The sequence below is a fragment of the Sander lucioperca genome, chromosome 8, assembly GCF_008315115.2.
Source record: "Sander lucioperca isolate FBNREF2018 chromosome 8, SLUC_FBN_1.2, whole genome shotgun sequence".
In the NCBI taxonomy this organism is placed as follows: Eukaryota; Metazoa; Chordata; class Actinopteri; order Perciformes; family Percidae; genus Sander; species Sander lucioperca.
Genome location: NC_050180.1, coordinates 4,373,416 through 4,390,287, shown reverse-complemented (window position 1 = coordinate 4,390,287; position 16,872 = coordinate 4,373,416). Strand labels below are relative to the sequence as shown.

Below are 16,872 nucleotides of genomic sequence, written 5' to 3'. Positions count from 1 at the left end.
AAGCATTGTAGGAAGTATACAGTATACTGCTTATATACAGTAACAGTGCACTGTACATTGGTGGACATACCTGTTCTCTCTTCGAAATGTTTGAACTATTGAGGACACAGTTGATCTCCCAATATTCGGCTGCACCCTTCGACCTGCCTCAGCCATTGTAAGGCCATGATTGACAACATGGTCTACAATAGTGGCCCTTATGTCATCAGATATGCGCCTATGTCCTCTTCTGCCTCTTCCTCTGTTTTGCCTTCCACCACGCATCCTTGCTCCTCCTCTTGGCTGTTGACCCTGTTCATTTCCTGGTCCATCAATTATTGGAAAATTGCAACTCTGTGTTGTGGTCTGTCTATATATGCTTGCCAATTGATTGTTCATGAGATGCACCTTTGAGCAATTTAGACAACTGGTTGATTATTGGTTGAACTAACACTTTACATTCCTTCATGAGTGAGGGTCAATTTCACCTGCACAATTCATCAATTCACATTTTTGTACAAAAGGTCTAATAGAAATGTGTATGCAAACTATGCTTGACAGTTTATGACAAATAGTTCAACAATTTTGCATGTAATGGCTTATGCAAGGAACTAATGCCTAGATGTTTTGAGGGGTAAGACTATTCAACAGAGAACCATCTACTATATTTTGATCAACACGACATGAGCAATTGAAAATGTGGAAAAAATCTGACACTTGTACATTATCAATTGCAATATGTACAAAAGCAATTGCAATTTGTTCAAAGGAATAAGAAATTGCATTAATGATGTGCACAAGTGACTAGATGATTTGGAATTTGTACAAGTAGTATCAAGAATCGCACTTTTGATCTAAGAAATGCACCAAAGCGACTGAGAAAAACTGTAAATTGCTTTCTGTTATCAATCAACATTATGTAATTGGGTATGGAAAAATCTAAACCCAGTAGGTCAGGTGATCTCAGGGCCAGCTGATCCCACGGTGATGTCCACTGTTCATGCAGTCAGCGCGCATGATGAGATGTGGAGACGGTCTTTCAAAGTGAAATGCCCCTTTAACAAGAGCACCTCAATCAACAGGTGTCTATACCTTCACATGCAATTAGCAACTTCATTACTGTACCGGAAAAAATGACATTGGACACATTGTTAATTTGACCATCCAGTGTACGCCTTGTCATAAGCTATTACATAAAGGCAAATTTGGTCAGTGATCCAAATGTAAACGAAGGTGTATCCTGATCCAAATATTTATATATTTTCAAATATTTATATATGTCTTCGATCAGCGTTTTCCCCATAGGTTTGTGGAAGACTTAGGTGCACATATTTAGTGGGAGGTTTAGAGGTCCTCCCTCAAGAAAATGTGAGGTTTTTCAATAAGAAATATGCAATTTCACATAATTTAGACAATTATTATTACCATATCTGTGTCTACAACATTGGAAAAGCTGGAGCACATAAAAAAACAAAAACTGGGGGACCAACTACAAACAAACATTCGCCTCAGGTGATCCCCAAAACGTCTTATAATGGTAGGGAAAATCCTGACTTCAATTATGATTAGCTTAGAAACGCACAAAAACCATTTAACTTTGTACGTGAATGTACAGTACATGGTCAAACATTGTTGGTTGAGCCTTTAAATGGTTTTCAAATGTCAACCCTAACATTTGGTTGACAGTTTTATCAATGGAGAGTGTGTTCTATGAACAGTGTTGGGCAAGTTACTTCCAAAATGTAATACATTATAGATTACTAGTTACTGTCATTTGAGAGTAATTAGTTATATTACAATATTACTGTCTCTGAATTGTAATGCGTTACACTACTTTTGCATTACTTTTGAGTTACTTTCACCAAAATAACAGGAGAGGGAGAGGGAGGTTTGATTTGGCAGCTAGCTTGTGAATTTCACCACCGGATCAATAAAGTCTCCTCTTTATCCACTTTAATACATCATAGATTATTCATATTTTGTATAATCAATATAAATATGCAAAGTAACTAAAGCTATAAAAAAATAGATAAGTAAAACGTATAACAGGCAAGTAGGAGAAAATGAAAATACTCAATTAAAAGTACGACATTGTGGTAAAATGTTTGTTTATAGCACTTGAATAAGAAATTCATGTTGTTTAGTTTAAAACACTGTAAAGGAAATGTTCAATTATAGTGTGATTAAAACTCACTATTTACATTATTTACAGTACTTGATTTACAGCTGATATGTGAAAAGGTAGCCTACACAACCTTATTTAACAGTAATTTAGTTTTACTGCGAACCGTCACAGGAAGTGCTTTTATTTTGAAGTAGGCTACACGGAAGTTGTCTGTTGTGTAGCTACTCTTGCTAGCTTACTGAGATGCAACATGTCCGTCAGGCTCAAGTTGTTCACTTTCTTGTTTGTAAAACTGCAACATATTGAACAGTAAATGGTCACAGTAAAAGACAAGCGTTTTTGGTCGTCATTCGAAGCCATTCCACTACAGGCAGAGTTACTCTCCACGGCTGATAAAATGCAATGATATTTACGTGTAGCAAGCCTCAACATTAATTCCCGACATGTTTATATCTGTCAGCCGCTGACATACCGTCACCTGTTGGGACATACATGCTGTCCGTACCGTCTCTGGTTCTGACCACGGGAACAGAAACAGGACAGCTCACTTCAACGCAGCGTAATAACTCCTGAAAATAATATCCATCTCGCAAATGTATCTGTCTCTGTAGTCATCTCAACCATCGAATACAGCGACAGGAAAATAATACAGATTTTTTTTTTCCTGTGAAGAAATGTGTCGCGGTGTTGGTGAATTCTTAAAAAAACAATGCACCACTAAATGTTGCGTTAAAATGCGTTGTAACTCGCGTTACTGAGATTGTAACGAGTATAATATTACCGAAATTTAATTAGTAATGCGTTATATTACTGCGTTACAGCAAAAAGGAATACATTACTGTAATTGCGTTACTTTTGTAACGCGTTACTCCCAACACTGTCTATGAAGTATGAAGTATTTGATTCTCTAGCACTTCTGTTGGCTACTCTGACCACTTTGCTTGTTGTCTTGTTGAACGCAGCATGGAGGAGACGGTGCGAACGCTACTAAAGAACCAGGACTCTCTGGAAGGGCCCAAGGTGGACCCACTGGACCTCATGAAAGCATACAAGGTACGACAGGGACCCCCAGTCACCAGTAGATATGTTTAAGCTCGTGCTCCCATCGCGTCAACAAGTGATGCTTGGTCAGGTGCCTTTGGTGTTTGTTATTGACGCAAAAAGTCTCAGATAGATAGATAGATAGATAGATACATAGATAGATAGATAGATAGATAGATAGATACATACATAGATAGATAGATAGATAGATAGATAGATAGATAGATAGATACATACATAGATAGATAGATAGATAGATAGATAGATAGATAGATTTTTATTGATCCCAAAATGGGAAATTACGGTGCTACTGCAGCAAAACATCAGACACACAGCACGCAAACAGAATATACATGAAATAATAAAAGGATAGAATACAAGAACAAATATTCCAAAAATTAAGATAAAAAATACAAAGTGGAGAATGTACAAACATATATACAAGTTGGGAATCAAAATGTACAACTACTTAAATAGTATTTAAAAGGTGTAAGTAAAACCTATGTTTGTGCAAGTTGCACTTAGGGCAGTATTGTGATTATAGTATTGTCTTATTTAGATGCGCTTGGTCGGGACTATTCCATTCATTTTTTGACGGTCTGGGTCGGGACGTACTTTTAATTGACAAGCGGCACAGGAACGGGACGGTTGGGTTTAGGAAAAGACTGTGGGTGGGGTTATAAAATGTAGCCTACATTTCAGTTAAACGCGGGACACGAACAGGACACAAACCCCGTTCTCCTGGGTGAAAGTCCTGTGTTCTTTGATCCATCCACCACCCCGACCTGCCTCTTTATGTGGATTTTAGGTCTTTCATACTCCTTGCTACCGTTGTCGCTCTTCATACTACTTCATCTTAAGGCCCTGACACACCAACCCGATTATCGGCCGTCGGACAGTCTGGTGAGGTCAGTGACTGGAGTCTGTTCGGTGTGTGTTGTCAGTCGGAGGAGCCGTCGGCCTTCATTTTGGCTGATTTAACATGTTGAATCGGAGGGCGGGCAGTCGGACTCAATAGCCAATCTGATTGGTGGAGCGCTAACCTGGAAATGACGAGCGGGATGAGCGTGACTAACGCCTCTCAAAATCTGACGAAAATCTTTTAAACTGACATTTGTCGATCTGAAATGAAGACAGATTCAGCAACTGCATGGACTATTTCTCTCTTAAAATGTTTTCAGAAACACGTTTCGTTGCACTATATCTGTAAAATATGAGATCGTATTCCGAACGAGCCGCCATTATGCTCAGTTGTAAAATCCGGGAGCAGCCAGACCCACGTGACGCGTTCGTCCAATCAGCTGCCGGTTTTCATTTTTTGGCCGACAATACAGATTAGCGGCGCCTGCTGTTATGGAGATGTATTACGTCTTGCGCACACGCAGAACGTATGCTCAAGTCGGCGTCACTTCGGCATTTTTTTGACCAACTCGGTGAGGCAGTCAGTCCAACTGCCTTTTCTGCCGAAAATCGGCCTTCAGGTTGGTGTGTCAGAGCCTTGACAGCGCCGCGGGTCGAGCTGCTGCTCTGTCTGGTGCGTTCCATACAGACGCTAAAGGGTGATTTTTTTTTTTGCGTCAGTATTCCGTCAGTATTTGAGTGAGAACGGGTTGGTTTGACTTCCTTGATATCAGTTTGGTTTTTTCAACATTGATGTGACGTTTATGTTGTTCTTGCTCCCACCATTTTGATTTAAATCAAATGACATATTGTCTGGAAACTGAAGTACTTGTTCTGAATTGGCAAAAAGGGTTTATGACCAAGTGAAACAGTAGTTTAAGCAGGTTTTTTGCACTACAGAGGAATTACAGAACTGTAAAATATGTCAACAACTGATTTTTCCACTTTTCATCATTCAAATTGCTAATATAACACTTTAGAAAGCCATAGAGTTGTTTGACCATTAGATATACTAGTGATCTTACCTTCCCCAGTCTTTTTCAGATGATGGTTTCATGTTTCAAGCCACGTTTATAATAAGCTCTGTCAAGATTGTAATGTAAGTGGCAGGATTACGTTTTTTTTCTTGTACAGGTTGTAATGTGTCTAAGAAATCTAAGAAAATATGAAAGAGGGATTCTCTAGAGACTTCAAAAACAGACTTCTGGAGTGATGCATGGTTTCAAAAACTGTTCACCATGTCCCACTGAGCTTTATGCATCTAAACAATACATGCTGGCAATGTTATGTATCTACTGATACAATACAGAGTCCATTTATTTCTGTGTCTAGTTTTTGCATGTATTTGTTTTCGCCAATTTTATACTGACGTATATATACGTACATTGGGATGAAAACTGACTTATTTTAAAACCATGTAAATGTCCTGTAGTTAGCGCTTTAAGCCAGACTCAAAATCAGAAATCTAAGTCAATACATATTTAATAAATTACTTTGAGGGACACATGAACTATTCAAGGTAAGTCAAGGCTTCAACTGAATCACTTTCTTGCAAATGCATAATCACAAGGACATGTAAAAATCATTTTTGCCCCAGTGCTGCTGCTCTCTGTCCATAAATACATTCCGCTTTAAAAGCCGTTACAAGAACTCATCTCATCAATCCCTTACAGAGGCTCCTTCTGCCCTTGAAGCCGCAATTATCATGCCCCTGCATCTGGGAGCGTGCAAGAGTCCGCTGGGGTCCGCATGACTAAAATGTTGTCATCAGAGGGTGTGCGCGTAGGTCTATGTGCAGATGGCCACATACCATTACAGTGTTGTGACCTCGTGGACTGGTCCGAACATGTCCACACAGCTTACCTATGAAGAGACCGCTTCAGGGCCCTATTTTGTGGCAGAGCAACAACCAGCGCAAGCCCCGGGTTAGACCGTGGTCGTTACTTTCCTGAGTCTGGAGCAACGTCGCTCTGCTGCTACTTATCATCTGGGGCAAACTAAATACTGGAAGAAATGTGCAGCAGTAACAGAATAATGCTTGAAATGTAAATAAACCATTTTAATTAATCACTCTCCAACCAGTAGATGCGTTTAAATTGGCATCGGAAAGCCGGTAAATCACTCTGCTTTGATCTACAGTATAAATGAATATGAGTGATTCTTCCAGTACCTGTCATCTACAGCTGCTTTATACTTTATACTACTTTATACTTCAGTTCATTAAATCGCTACAGCTATCTGAAGGCGGCAGGACACGTATGTTGAGAAATCTGAAGCAGCGAAGTGCCATTACACACGGTCGTCCACTGTGTTTACCTTCATCAAATCATGGGCAGATGACACCCGGCTGCTACAGAATAACCACACACACTTCTACTCACATGAGGTTGGTTATGACTAGTCTCTTGTTATTGCAGGAGACGATTACCGGGGCTTGTGTGTCTACCAGACCTTTTATATATGCAGCAGTGGCAGCATTCAATGTGTTGTTTATCAAGATGTATTGCTATTATACCTGGAGCCCACTATGATGAAGAATTTATTTTTTCCATTTCTCTGTGACTTTAAGGCATGCATCTTTCTCCGCTCTCTCTGCATTTCAGGACAAACTCCTGGAGGAAATGTGGAAGCAGCAGGGCAGTCTGGAGGGTCCCACAGCCCCAGCAGCAGAGATGCCTGCCTGGCCCGAAGCCGGCGCAGGCTCAGATGAAAACTCAAAGGATAGCAATCCCCTGCTGGAGCGACTCCGAGCCCTGGAGGTAAAGTGGATTGCATGGTCCAATTCTTTACCCCCCCACCCCGCACCCCCCAAACTGTTCCCCATTTCCCCACCACTCTTTTTGTTCCACCGCCCTGAAATGTCAGATTGATGGATATATTGAGAGTACCAAATATTTTACTTAATTAGATGTATTTCATCAGATATCTTTAGAGACTTGGGATTAATTGGGCACACAAGGCTGTTTTTCCAAGCACTGAACATTATTATACTGGTTACATAATGCTCTGTCTGATCACTACAAGATTTCTTTTTGGTTTGTTTTATTTCTATTTCTGAAGGATTACAGGGTGGGTAAGGCTGTTAAAATAGTACTATGGCATTAGTCTATCGCTAACACTGCGACTCTGACTGGCTGCCGTGCTGATCGATAAACTAATTAGCACTTCTTTTTCACTTTCACTATAGCACAGGTCAGCAAATTGTGGCCTGTGGACCAAATCTGGTCCTCTATCAAAATGATTTGGTTGCTCAGTAAAAAAAAAAGTTTCTTACAGACCTTCATCAAAATCTTCTGGCCAGACATCTGCAACAGGGGGTTCAGGAGTCCTCAGTTCAGTCCTCAAAGCAACAGCTGTTGCTGTTTGATAGTTTAAATATAAATGTATGTGTGTGTGTGTGTGTGTGTGTGTGTGTGTGTGTGTGTGTATATATATATTAGGGCTGTCAAAATAACGCGTTCATTTCAATTAATTAATCTGAGAAAAAAATAACGCGTTAAAAAAATAACGCAGATTAATCTATTCCATATTGACGTTTGACCCGGAGCCGTTCTAGCCACCATTGGACTGTAAAATGAAGGAGGGAGACGAGATGTGTTGTGATGTGCTGCCTGGATCATTGATTGGAACATTTACTTATATTAGAAGTAAAAATCTTCTTCCTGCCAACCCTGGCTACCAAAATCTGGTGCCACTGATATGTCTGCACTTCTCTCTGGTGCTCTGAAACAGACGTTACAGGCAACACAAACACCGCTGCATGTGACGCTAGTTAACACTATACTAGACAGCAGCTAACGTTAGCCTACCGCTAGCTAGTTAACACTATACTCAACAGCAGCTAACATTAGCCTACCGCTAGCTAGTTAACACTATACTCAACAGCAGCTAACGTTAGCCTACCGCTAGCTAGTTAACACTATACTCAACAGCAGCTAACATTAGCCTACCGCTAGCTAGTTAACACTATACTCAACAGCAGCTAACGTTAGCCTACCGCTAGCTAGTTAACACTATACTCAACAGCAGCTAACGTTAGCCTACCGCTAGCTAGTTAACACTATACTAGACAGCAGCTAACGTTAGCCTACCGCTAGCTAGTAGCTGGATTAAACACGGTTACAATGCTGACAGCTAACGCTAAACGGTGTAAAGTTTGACTGTGTTTTACTGTAGAGGATTCAACACCCGTGTGTAACAATCTGCAGCTGCCGTCGGAGAAACAACACAGACGGTGCGTTCAATGAAACTACAGCTTCGTGGTGCATTTGAAGTTATTGTAAATGTCCTTTTCCCATCTGGTGGTTGTTTTTGTCGTTCAACAGCAATTTACTAGTGAAATAAGTTAAATCATTTAATTTTGACCATATGGCCTTAGCAATAAACAAGCCGTTCTTTAATGTCACCAACTGTTGTTTAGTACCCTTTTTTTTCCCTTTTTTTTTTTTTTACTTTCTTAAAAAGTATCGGTTCAGGCACCGTTAATTATGTATTTGATTCATTTTGATTAATTAATCACAGAGTATGTAATTAATTAGATTACATTTTTTAATCGATTGACAGCCCTAATATATATTATATATGTATATGTATATATGTATCACTGATTCTTGAGAGTCGGGACAAAACATAAGTCTAATTTATATAAAAAATGAAGAAATTCATCATGATTGACATACTTACAAAGTTAAATCTAAAGGAATTGTATATACTTATGTGATTTTTAGAATATACTTTTTTATCTTTTTGTGGAAAATTTGTTTAAATGTCTGTGTTTAGAAGGTCCATGTTATTGCACTTGTCCTCAGCAAGAGGTCACAATATTAATCATCCCAAAAAACTTTAAAAAAGCTCTACAATTGTGAAAACATATATATCAAATAAAAAAGAAGGGGTATAAATATAAAAAAAACAATGCATGAAGTGAACGTCAAACAATATTTTCAAAAAAAATCAGCCTATTAAAGTTGTGTCCTCAGTTTCTGTCAACTCCGTCAGATTTTTTTCATAAAGCTCATTAAATCAGGGAATAGCACGGTCAGCTATGTCTGTACCCCTTTTCATCGCCCTGCCTGTGGTGAATGCAACACTACCACACATGCTCTGGTACGTTTTACATTTTTTGATAATTATGACAAACAATGTCAATATTCCTATGGTCACAGCTGCACCATGTCAATACCATCTTTCTGTTAAGATACTTTTTTTAAACCATAGTGGATTGAATTTAAGCATTTGGGACAGCTAGCAACTGAGGAAAAACTAGCTAGCTGCAGTGTACAATACATGTTTTGGCAGGAAAATAAATGCCCTTACGTCAACTCCATCAGACGTCAACTCCGTCAGACGTCAACTCCGTCAGGTTCTAGGTCTGACGGAGTTGACCTGTAAGCTGACGGAGTTGACAAATCCACCAATAACCTCTTAATGTGTGAATATAATATTATTTGTGAATATAGTGAAGGGTTAAAATGTTATTTCAGGGTTATTACACATAAATGCACATACATAGCATGCATTACATTATTTAACCATACGCATCTGACTTGTAGAGAATGGGCAGGCAGTGGTCTGCTTATTATTGTGTAACGTGTAACTTTCACAGCACTTTAATATATATATATATTTATATATGTAGAGACAGAGATAGAGAGATGAGAAGCCAGTGTGTAGATTTTCACAACATCTGGTTATGAAAACTACATACCGCACCTTGAGGATTTTACATCCATCCATCCATCCATTCATCCATCAGTCAATCAATCATGTCAAGTAAATACAAATCTGATTCTATAGTCTTATTCAAGTACATTTTTCATTATTTCAATTTGTATTGTAGGAAAGCATGGCTGGACAGAAATTGTCAGTTGAGGAGCAAAGGAGAAGAAATAGAGTACCAACGTAAGAGAAAAATTAAACAGTGACCAAGAGAGCAAGCATGCTATGTAAGAGAAGGATAGACAAAGGTGGAAGAAGAGAGTTAAAGACAAAAAAGTAATACAAATAGACGAGATGGGAGACAGGGCAAAGAGGAATTGGAGACAGTATTGGAGAGATGCACAGAAAAGTTCCAGACAGAAAAGATCCAATGAAGATGCAGTGCTGGAAGCACACACCCCTCCAGATAGTCCGCAAGATCAGAATATTCAAGAATACAATGCCAGACACAGCAGACAGTCTCTCAGACAGGAAAGGGAGAGAAGTAAAACGAGAAAAAGGCATTAAAGAGAAATAAAAACTTTGAAAGAGAAGCTTAAGAAGGTAACAAAGCAACGAAACAAACTGAGAAAAAAAATATGTCGAAGAATAAACGCTACAAATAAAACACCACTTGACTCCCCAGGCACAGAAACAAAGAAGATGCTATCAGGAAGCAACATTAGGAATCCAAAAATCAAGAAAGCCCTTCTATTCCACAACATCTTCAGAAGAAAGCTGAAGAAAAACAAACAAACTCCTGGGCCACGGCGTCAGGAACCAGCACTAAGTGTGATATCAGGCAAGATTCTCAAAAAGTATCGTCTCCTTCACCAAATCCACCAGTTTGGGATAACCTACAAGTTAATGAGAGGAAAGAAACAGACAAAGAAAAAGCCAACATTCCTAAAGGGTATAACAGAGACTGTTTCTGATTTCTTCCTGAACTCTGCACGTGTGACCACTGATAAGACTGACACCATCACTAGGAATAAGATGAAGCAGCAGAGAATGATCCTGGCAGACTCCATGATCAACCTCCACACTGATTTCCTCATTAGGAACCCCACTGTGAAGCTGAGCTATTCTTCTTTCTGTACTCTGAAGCCATTCTATATTACAGCACCAAAAGCATCTGATCGGAAGATATGTCTGTGTCAAAAGCATGAAAATGCATACTTAATGCTTGAGGTCCTTAGAACGTCTGGTGTTGTGAAGTCAAACAAACTGGATGACAGTTTTCAATTAGTTTGTTGCTCTCCAGCAAGTGAGGCCTGCCTTCTTCGCACCTGCTCACGATGTCTAAACAAAGGTACAGTTACAACCCAAGAGCAAGACATAATCCATGTTCAGTGGAAGCAGTGGGAGAGAGTTCAAGAAGATGTGGATTCCATTGACTGTGTCAACACTAAACTCGTCTTTCAGAGCTCATCAAACTTTATGAGCAAATACTCAGAAGTATACAGAAATGAAACCACAACACATGTGTGTTGAATTGCTATTTTTGATCACATTTAAATCATTAGTGAAATCGAATATACACAGAAAATAATTTAACAGCTGCCTAAGGTAAATACATAATGAACTCCTCAAAAACACTGGAACATGGAACCTGTCAGTTGTGAATTTAAAAGCATTAACTTGTTTGAATAGAATGATCCTTAACCACCGTCACGTGTCATTCATGGAGTCTGCGTAGCTTCATTTGAAATACCAGTGAGCCACGTAGAGGAGAAACAAGCACAATCATTGTGTCATCATGCCTTTATCCATCTTTGAAAATGAGACCCCATTAAGTTGGAGAGCAGTCCCAGGGGCACGACGCAAACAGCAGGATACAAAGGAGTTATTCATATCCAGGAGGTGATAATTAAAATGCTGACAGGGTAGTTAACATTAGCTGCCAGTGTTCCAGTGAGTGTACAGTGTGCCTCTCTGTCACACCTTCCCTGCTAAAGGTAATAGGACTTACCATCTGTTGAGAGCTCTCCCAGCCATTATTACTCATACTTTTTTTATCTACTGCAAAGCATAGCCTAAAGGTAAAATCCACCTAAAACAGAATTCACTTTGCTAATTGTACTTTGCAGAACTTAAAGGTGCAGTAGGTAAGACTTATAAAACTAACTTTCTGTCATATTTGCTGAAACTGACCCTATGTTCCAGTAGAACTACATGAAGCAGGTCATTTAAAAAAAGAAATCTGGCTCCTCTGGCTCCACCTACAGCCTGTAGTGTGATTTGCAAAAATCCACCGCTCCCTGTTCAGATGCACCAATCAGGGCCAGGGGGTTGTCTAACTGCGTGTCAATCATTGTTCATGCACACACATTCATTCTCCCTTGTGGGGGAAGGGGCTTAGGAGACCGTTTGGGCTTTAGCAGAAAGGGGGGAGGAACTGAGAAGTTGTCGATGTTCAAATTCTTTGGCTAAGTCCTGGATCTTCCCAATCCTACCTACAGCACCTTTAAAACTTTGTTTTGTTTGATGTGATTTTGTGGTCACATTTGTTGTTTTTAAAAATGTAATCATTAATGACAATTGTGTTTTACCTTAAGGCCGGGGAACATACATGTTGACCTGCAGAATTTCATAATTAATCTTTTTACCACATACAGTAGAGCCTTTGCTGTAACCACGACGCTCCTTTACAAAATATATATATGAAAAAAGTAATTCATGGCTGATTAGGAGTGAACTTGTTAAACCCAGAAAAAGTCTTAAAGTAAACTATTGTTGGTAGTGGTGCTGCTGTAGGTGGTGTTAGTTGAGCGGGATGGTTTTTGGATGTCATACCTCACTGCTGTTCTCTGGATATATTTAACTTAAAGCTGCAATAGCTGAAACATGAGGTGTCTGCATGAATCACCGAGGTAAATACTGAACTCCTGCAATGACTCATGTGACATTCACTGTGCGGTGTGCTGGTATGTAAATTTTTTTGTTGTGTATAATTCAACTCTGAATGTCCAGGACTAATGTAAGGGATAATGCCCGACATGTCCATTAGCATAAATTAATGGATGACGGGGAGGCCATCACTTTCTGACACGCAGCAGAGTCCATTAATACCTGACAATGGACACCTCGAAGGGCATTATCCCCCCTATACCATGCTCACTTGCATGCGTTTTATCTAACGTTTTTTTTTCAAAAAAATAACTTTTTTTTCCCTGCTAAAACCTGAGGGTTTGACTAATACCTGGAACGATCATTATCATCCCGTAAGGTTCTTATGCAATTGAAACTTTTTTCACTACTTCAGTAAATAGGACAGACCTTAGATATGACCTGGAAACAGGAGATATTTCTAGTCCGCTCAGCTCAAAGAACCCTATGGCTCAGTTATGAGCCAGAAAGCTAACGTCATGCTAACAAGATTCATAGTCAATAACTAACAGTACATATGAAATAGAAATAATGCAAATAAGACATTCCTTATAACTCCAGAACTTAGAATCATCATGTTTGGAAGTTGTCTTCAGTATCAAAGTATTTCATTGATAGTTGTCTGTACATCCATGGTTACATTACAAACAGAAACTGCTAATAGTTAATTTGGCATTCTTTTAAGGTTACCAATTTGCCAACATGTAAATAAGTATTGGCTAAAAAAGCAGGGCTGAAGTTGTAGACCACAGCGTAACTGAATCCATGGCAACACCGTACGTCCAGTTTACACCACCCAAACATCCTGAAAAATGAGAACTTTCTTGCTCCCCAAACAGAAGTAAGACAAAGTGTAATAATAGGAGTGACAAAATCCATCATATCTTTTCTTTACATTTCTAAAGCTCAGTGTCCCAACAGCATGGTTCTTTTATTCCTGGAATGGTGACACTCTCCTCTATTGATTCGTATTTACTGTGTGTTGAAAATTTGACCACATACAGACAAAAAAATTTATTTAAAAAAATATATTAATAATCCCAAAGATTGTCCTAAATCATATATGGTCCAACCATTTGTTGACCAACTTATTCTAAAAATAACAATATATGGCATGTCTGGCTAAGACTTGTATTGACTAAAAGAAAAGAGAGAAACCCAAGCAAAGGATTCAAATCAAACTGACCAAACAGCAAATACATTGGCAGATTTTCATTATTTTAGTAAATGATTGATTGCAAACTACATCATATGTGCATCAACTGCAAAGGCTTTAATGTTGCATCCTGCATAACGTCACAATAATTGTGTTCAAGTTCAAGTAATTACCAGCATGGATGCTTGCCGAATTTTTAACATCCACCACATCACCATTTAAGAGATATTTAATTTCCTGTCTTAATACTGTGGTCCAATACTTAAGAAAGCCTGCATAACCACGCTGTCATTAGTAATGACTTTTTAGAATAAAGTGCCGCCTTAAATTACATCAATTTTCTTGTCTACTTGGTTGACCCTAATGGATCATTCAGAGTGTATTTTGTGGTTTTTATGCCGTTGCCTCTTCATGGTGGCTGCCTTTATTTCATCCACATTTGTAATTAAACTTTAACGCTGAACTGGAGAAACATTACGAGGTTTTCCATTTAGTTGGAAACTACTTTCCAGTCATTATGGCACAGTTGGGTACCTTCCATATAATCTACCACGAAAAAGGCAAACAAAATGCTCCAAGAACCACAATTAAGACTGAAAAGATGAATAATAAAAACAAACTGTGATTGCTGTGCTTTTTGACTGAGGAGAAGTCGCTGACTCCTCTCAGCTCCTCAACCAAAAACAAATATTCAGTGGAATTTGACAGTTAAGCCTAAAACACTGATTGATGCGATGCTCGCTGCAGATCAACAATGTCAACTGTGCAAAAACAAGGATGAGGGAGCGGTAAGCACACTGCCAAACATTTACATCTTTGCAAGTGATTTATTTTTGACATTCTGGATAATTTTTGCAGAAGTAATACATTATGCAGAGGCTAGTTTTGCATTGCCAGATCTATCTCCACAGGGCTGTGGAGGAGGGTCTGGCTAGTCCACACAGCATTCTGGGATGGGAGAAAAACCAGCTCTGATTTATTGCCATGTAAAAGACAATACACGTCAAAGACAATAGTCATGGGCGGGCGGCACTAAGTGCCGGATGGAGCAACGGTGCCTCTGCAAATTACCCTCTGGAAGGAACTTGTTTTGGTGGAACACGTGTACGTTCAAAAGTTGTTTTAGTTGTGCAACAGAAAACTGAGATTGGACAGATAGTCTAGCTAGCTGTCTGGATCCACCCTGCAGAGATCTGAGGAGCAGTTAACCATAGTCCTCAGAAATCCACCGGAGTTTAGAACGCCAACACTAAGAAAGAGGAAGGTAACGGACATCCGGCCGAAATGAAGGACATCCGGCCGAACCTCCAGCAACACCGGAACAATCCTTTAAATGCTACATCGTGGATATAGACTATGCAGACGCAAAAACAGTTCTTTTAACATATTTTAAGCCTAAATACAATGTTGTTTGACAAATGAAAAACAAGATTTAAACTTGCAACCATACTGTACATTATAACATGTTAATCAATCATGCTCATTTGTAAATGTGATCTACTGTCATATAAATAGCAAGTGTGAGTGAGCTCACACAACACATAGACTACTATATATGGCTCACACTTAAAGTTCAAACTCATAACTTGGACTTCCATGACCTTTACACACCGGCTGCAAGCCTTCAGGCTGATCAGTGGCCTTTTAAACACTCTTAAGATTCCATCCAAAGAAAAGACTGCTCAGTCAGAAGAATCCATACGCTATTGTGTGGTTCATTGTGATCAGTCTCAGGACATTAATCATTTCAGCAGTCGGTCATTGAACCAGCTTAAAATACTGTGTTGATTATCTTTGGCTATCACCTTGGGTTAGTTTGAAGCCGACGTTGAGCTGTGTGAGGTGAACCCTGCTTGCTCCTGTCATTATCTGTGAACCATGTTGTTCAGAGGAGTAGCCTTCAGCACTTAAGTGAAAACAAGCCATCTCAGGTAACCAAGACTTTTAAGATTTACTGGATTAATCATGTCAATGGAAAGTCACCTCCTGAGTTCCCGGAATGGTTTCTGTTCCATGTTGTGCAAAACCTCTGTCAGTAATTGAATTATACCTGGGGTAGCAGGCACAGCGAAGGTCTTCAGGATGGAGTTTGAATGCCTGCAATTTAAAGCATCATTCATTTAAAACGATGTTTCTCCAGTGAACCTGCAAATCCTGCTGTGCTGCAGGGAGGGAGCCTTTTGATCTATCTGCCTGCTCCTCTGTCTGTCTGAGAGAGAAAAACGTATCAAAAGCTCACAGCTATCATATAAAAATTATTTTGTTTCGTAGGAATGACCATAATGTTTAACAAGTGTATTTGACTTTCAGCTGAGATGTAAAACCTTACCTATACAACTTTCTCTGAATTCTATTTGGTTATTGACCTGGCAAAACCTTCAAAAGTAATTACTGTAAATCATGCAGTTTACCTGTTTGTGTTTTGTCTGTACAGGCGGAGAACTCTGCTCTGTCCATGGAAAACGACAATCAGAGGAAGCAGTATGAACGCTGTCTGGATGAAGTGAGTGTTGTTGTTCTCACAGCACAGACATGTCCTGTGTAAAGTATACTATGTGTCTTGACTGCTTTTACTTTTACTCTCTACAGTGTCCCACAGTACACTTTTATACAGAATTAAAATGTTTTTATCTTGTATTGGAAATTATCCATATCCGTACTGGTTGTATCTCAGCACTGATTTGCACTGGCAAACATTGTCACTGTGCAAAATATCACTGCTCTCATATTTCCACAATGTCAACATACTGCTATCAGCATACAGTACTGTGTAGGCCTACATCAGTTCCAGAAAGCAGCCTTGCATTATATTTGCTGTAGCCTAATCCAATAAGGGTTGAGAGAAACCACAAAATTATTCAACAGGCGTGAAAATAAGAAAATCGTCAAAACGACAGTTAGACATCAGATAAGCTGCAGTTATATTGATATTTGATTCTAAAGAATTAGGAAAATAACGTATTCCCTACCTCGTGTCTATAGGGTTAAAGTGATGGTTCGGAGTAACTTGCCTGATGGATACTTCTCTTGGCTTCTACCGCGGATACTCCTCTCGGCTGCTACTGCGCAGATAGCGCATATATAG

The 16,872-nt window shown here is 39.3% G+C and overlaps 1 protein-coding gene across 8 annotated transcripts in view; it reads left to right on the top strand.

Moving 5' to 3' along the window:
• Window positions 1-16,872, top strand: part of LOC116043209 (nck-associated protein 5-like) — a 100,566-nt gene that overhangs the window by 35,004 nt on the left and 48,690 nt on the right. For all 8 annotated transcript variants that reach the window (XM_036004040.1, XM_031289774.2, XM_031289777.2 and 5 more), the window contains 3 exons: window positions 3,067-3,157; window positions 6,649-6,804; window positions 16,222-16,290. In XM_036004040.1, coding sequence (XP_035859933.1) covers window positions 3,067-3,157; window positions 6,649-6,804; window positions 16,222-16,290 — 316 coding nt within the window. The remainder of the gene's footprint in view (window positions 1-3,066; window positions 3,158-6,648; window positions 6,805-16,221; window positions 16,291-16,872) is intronic.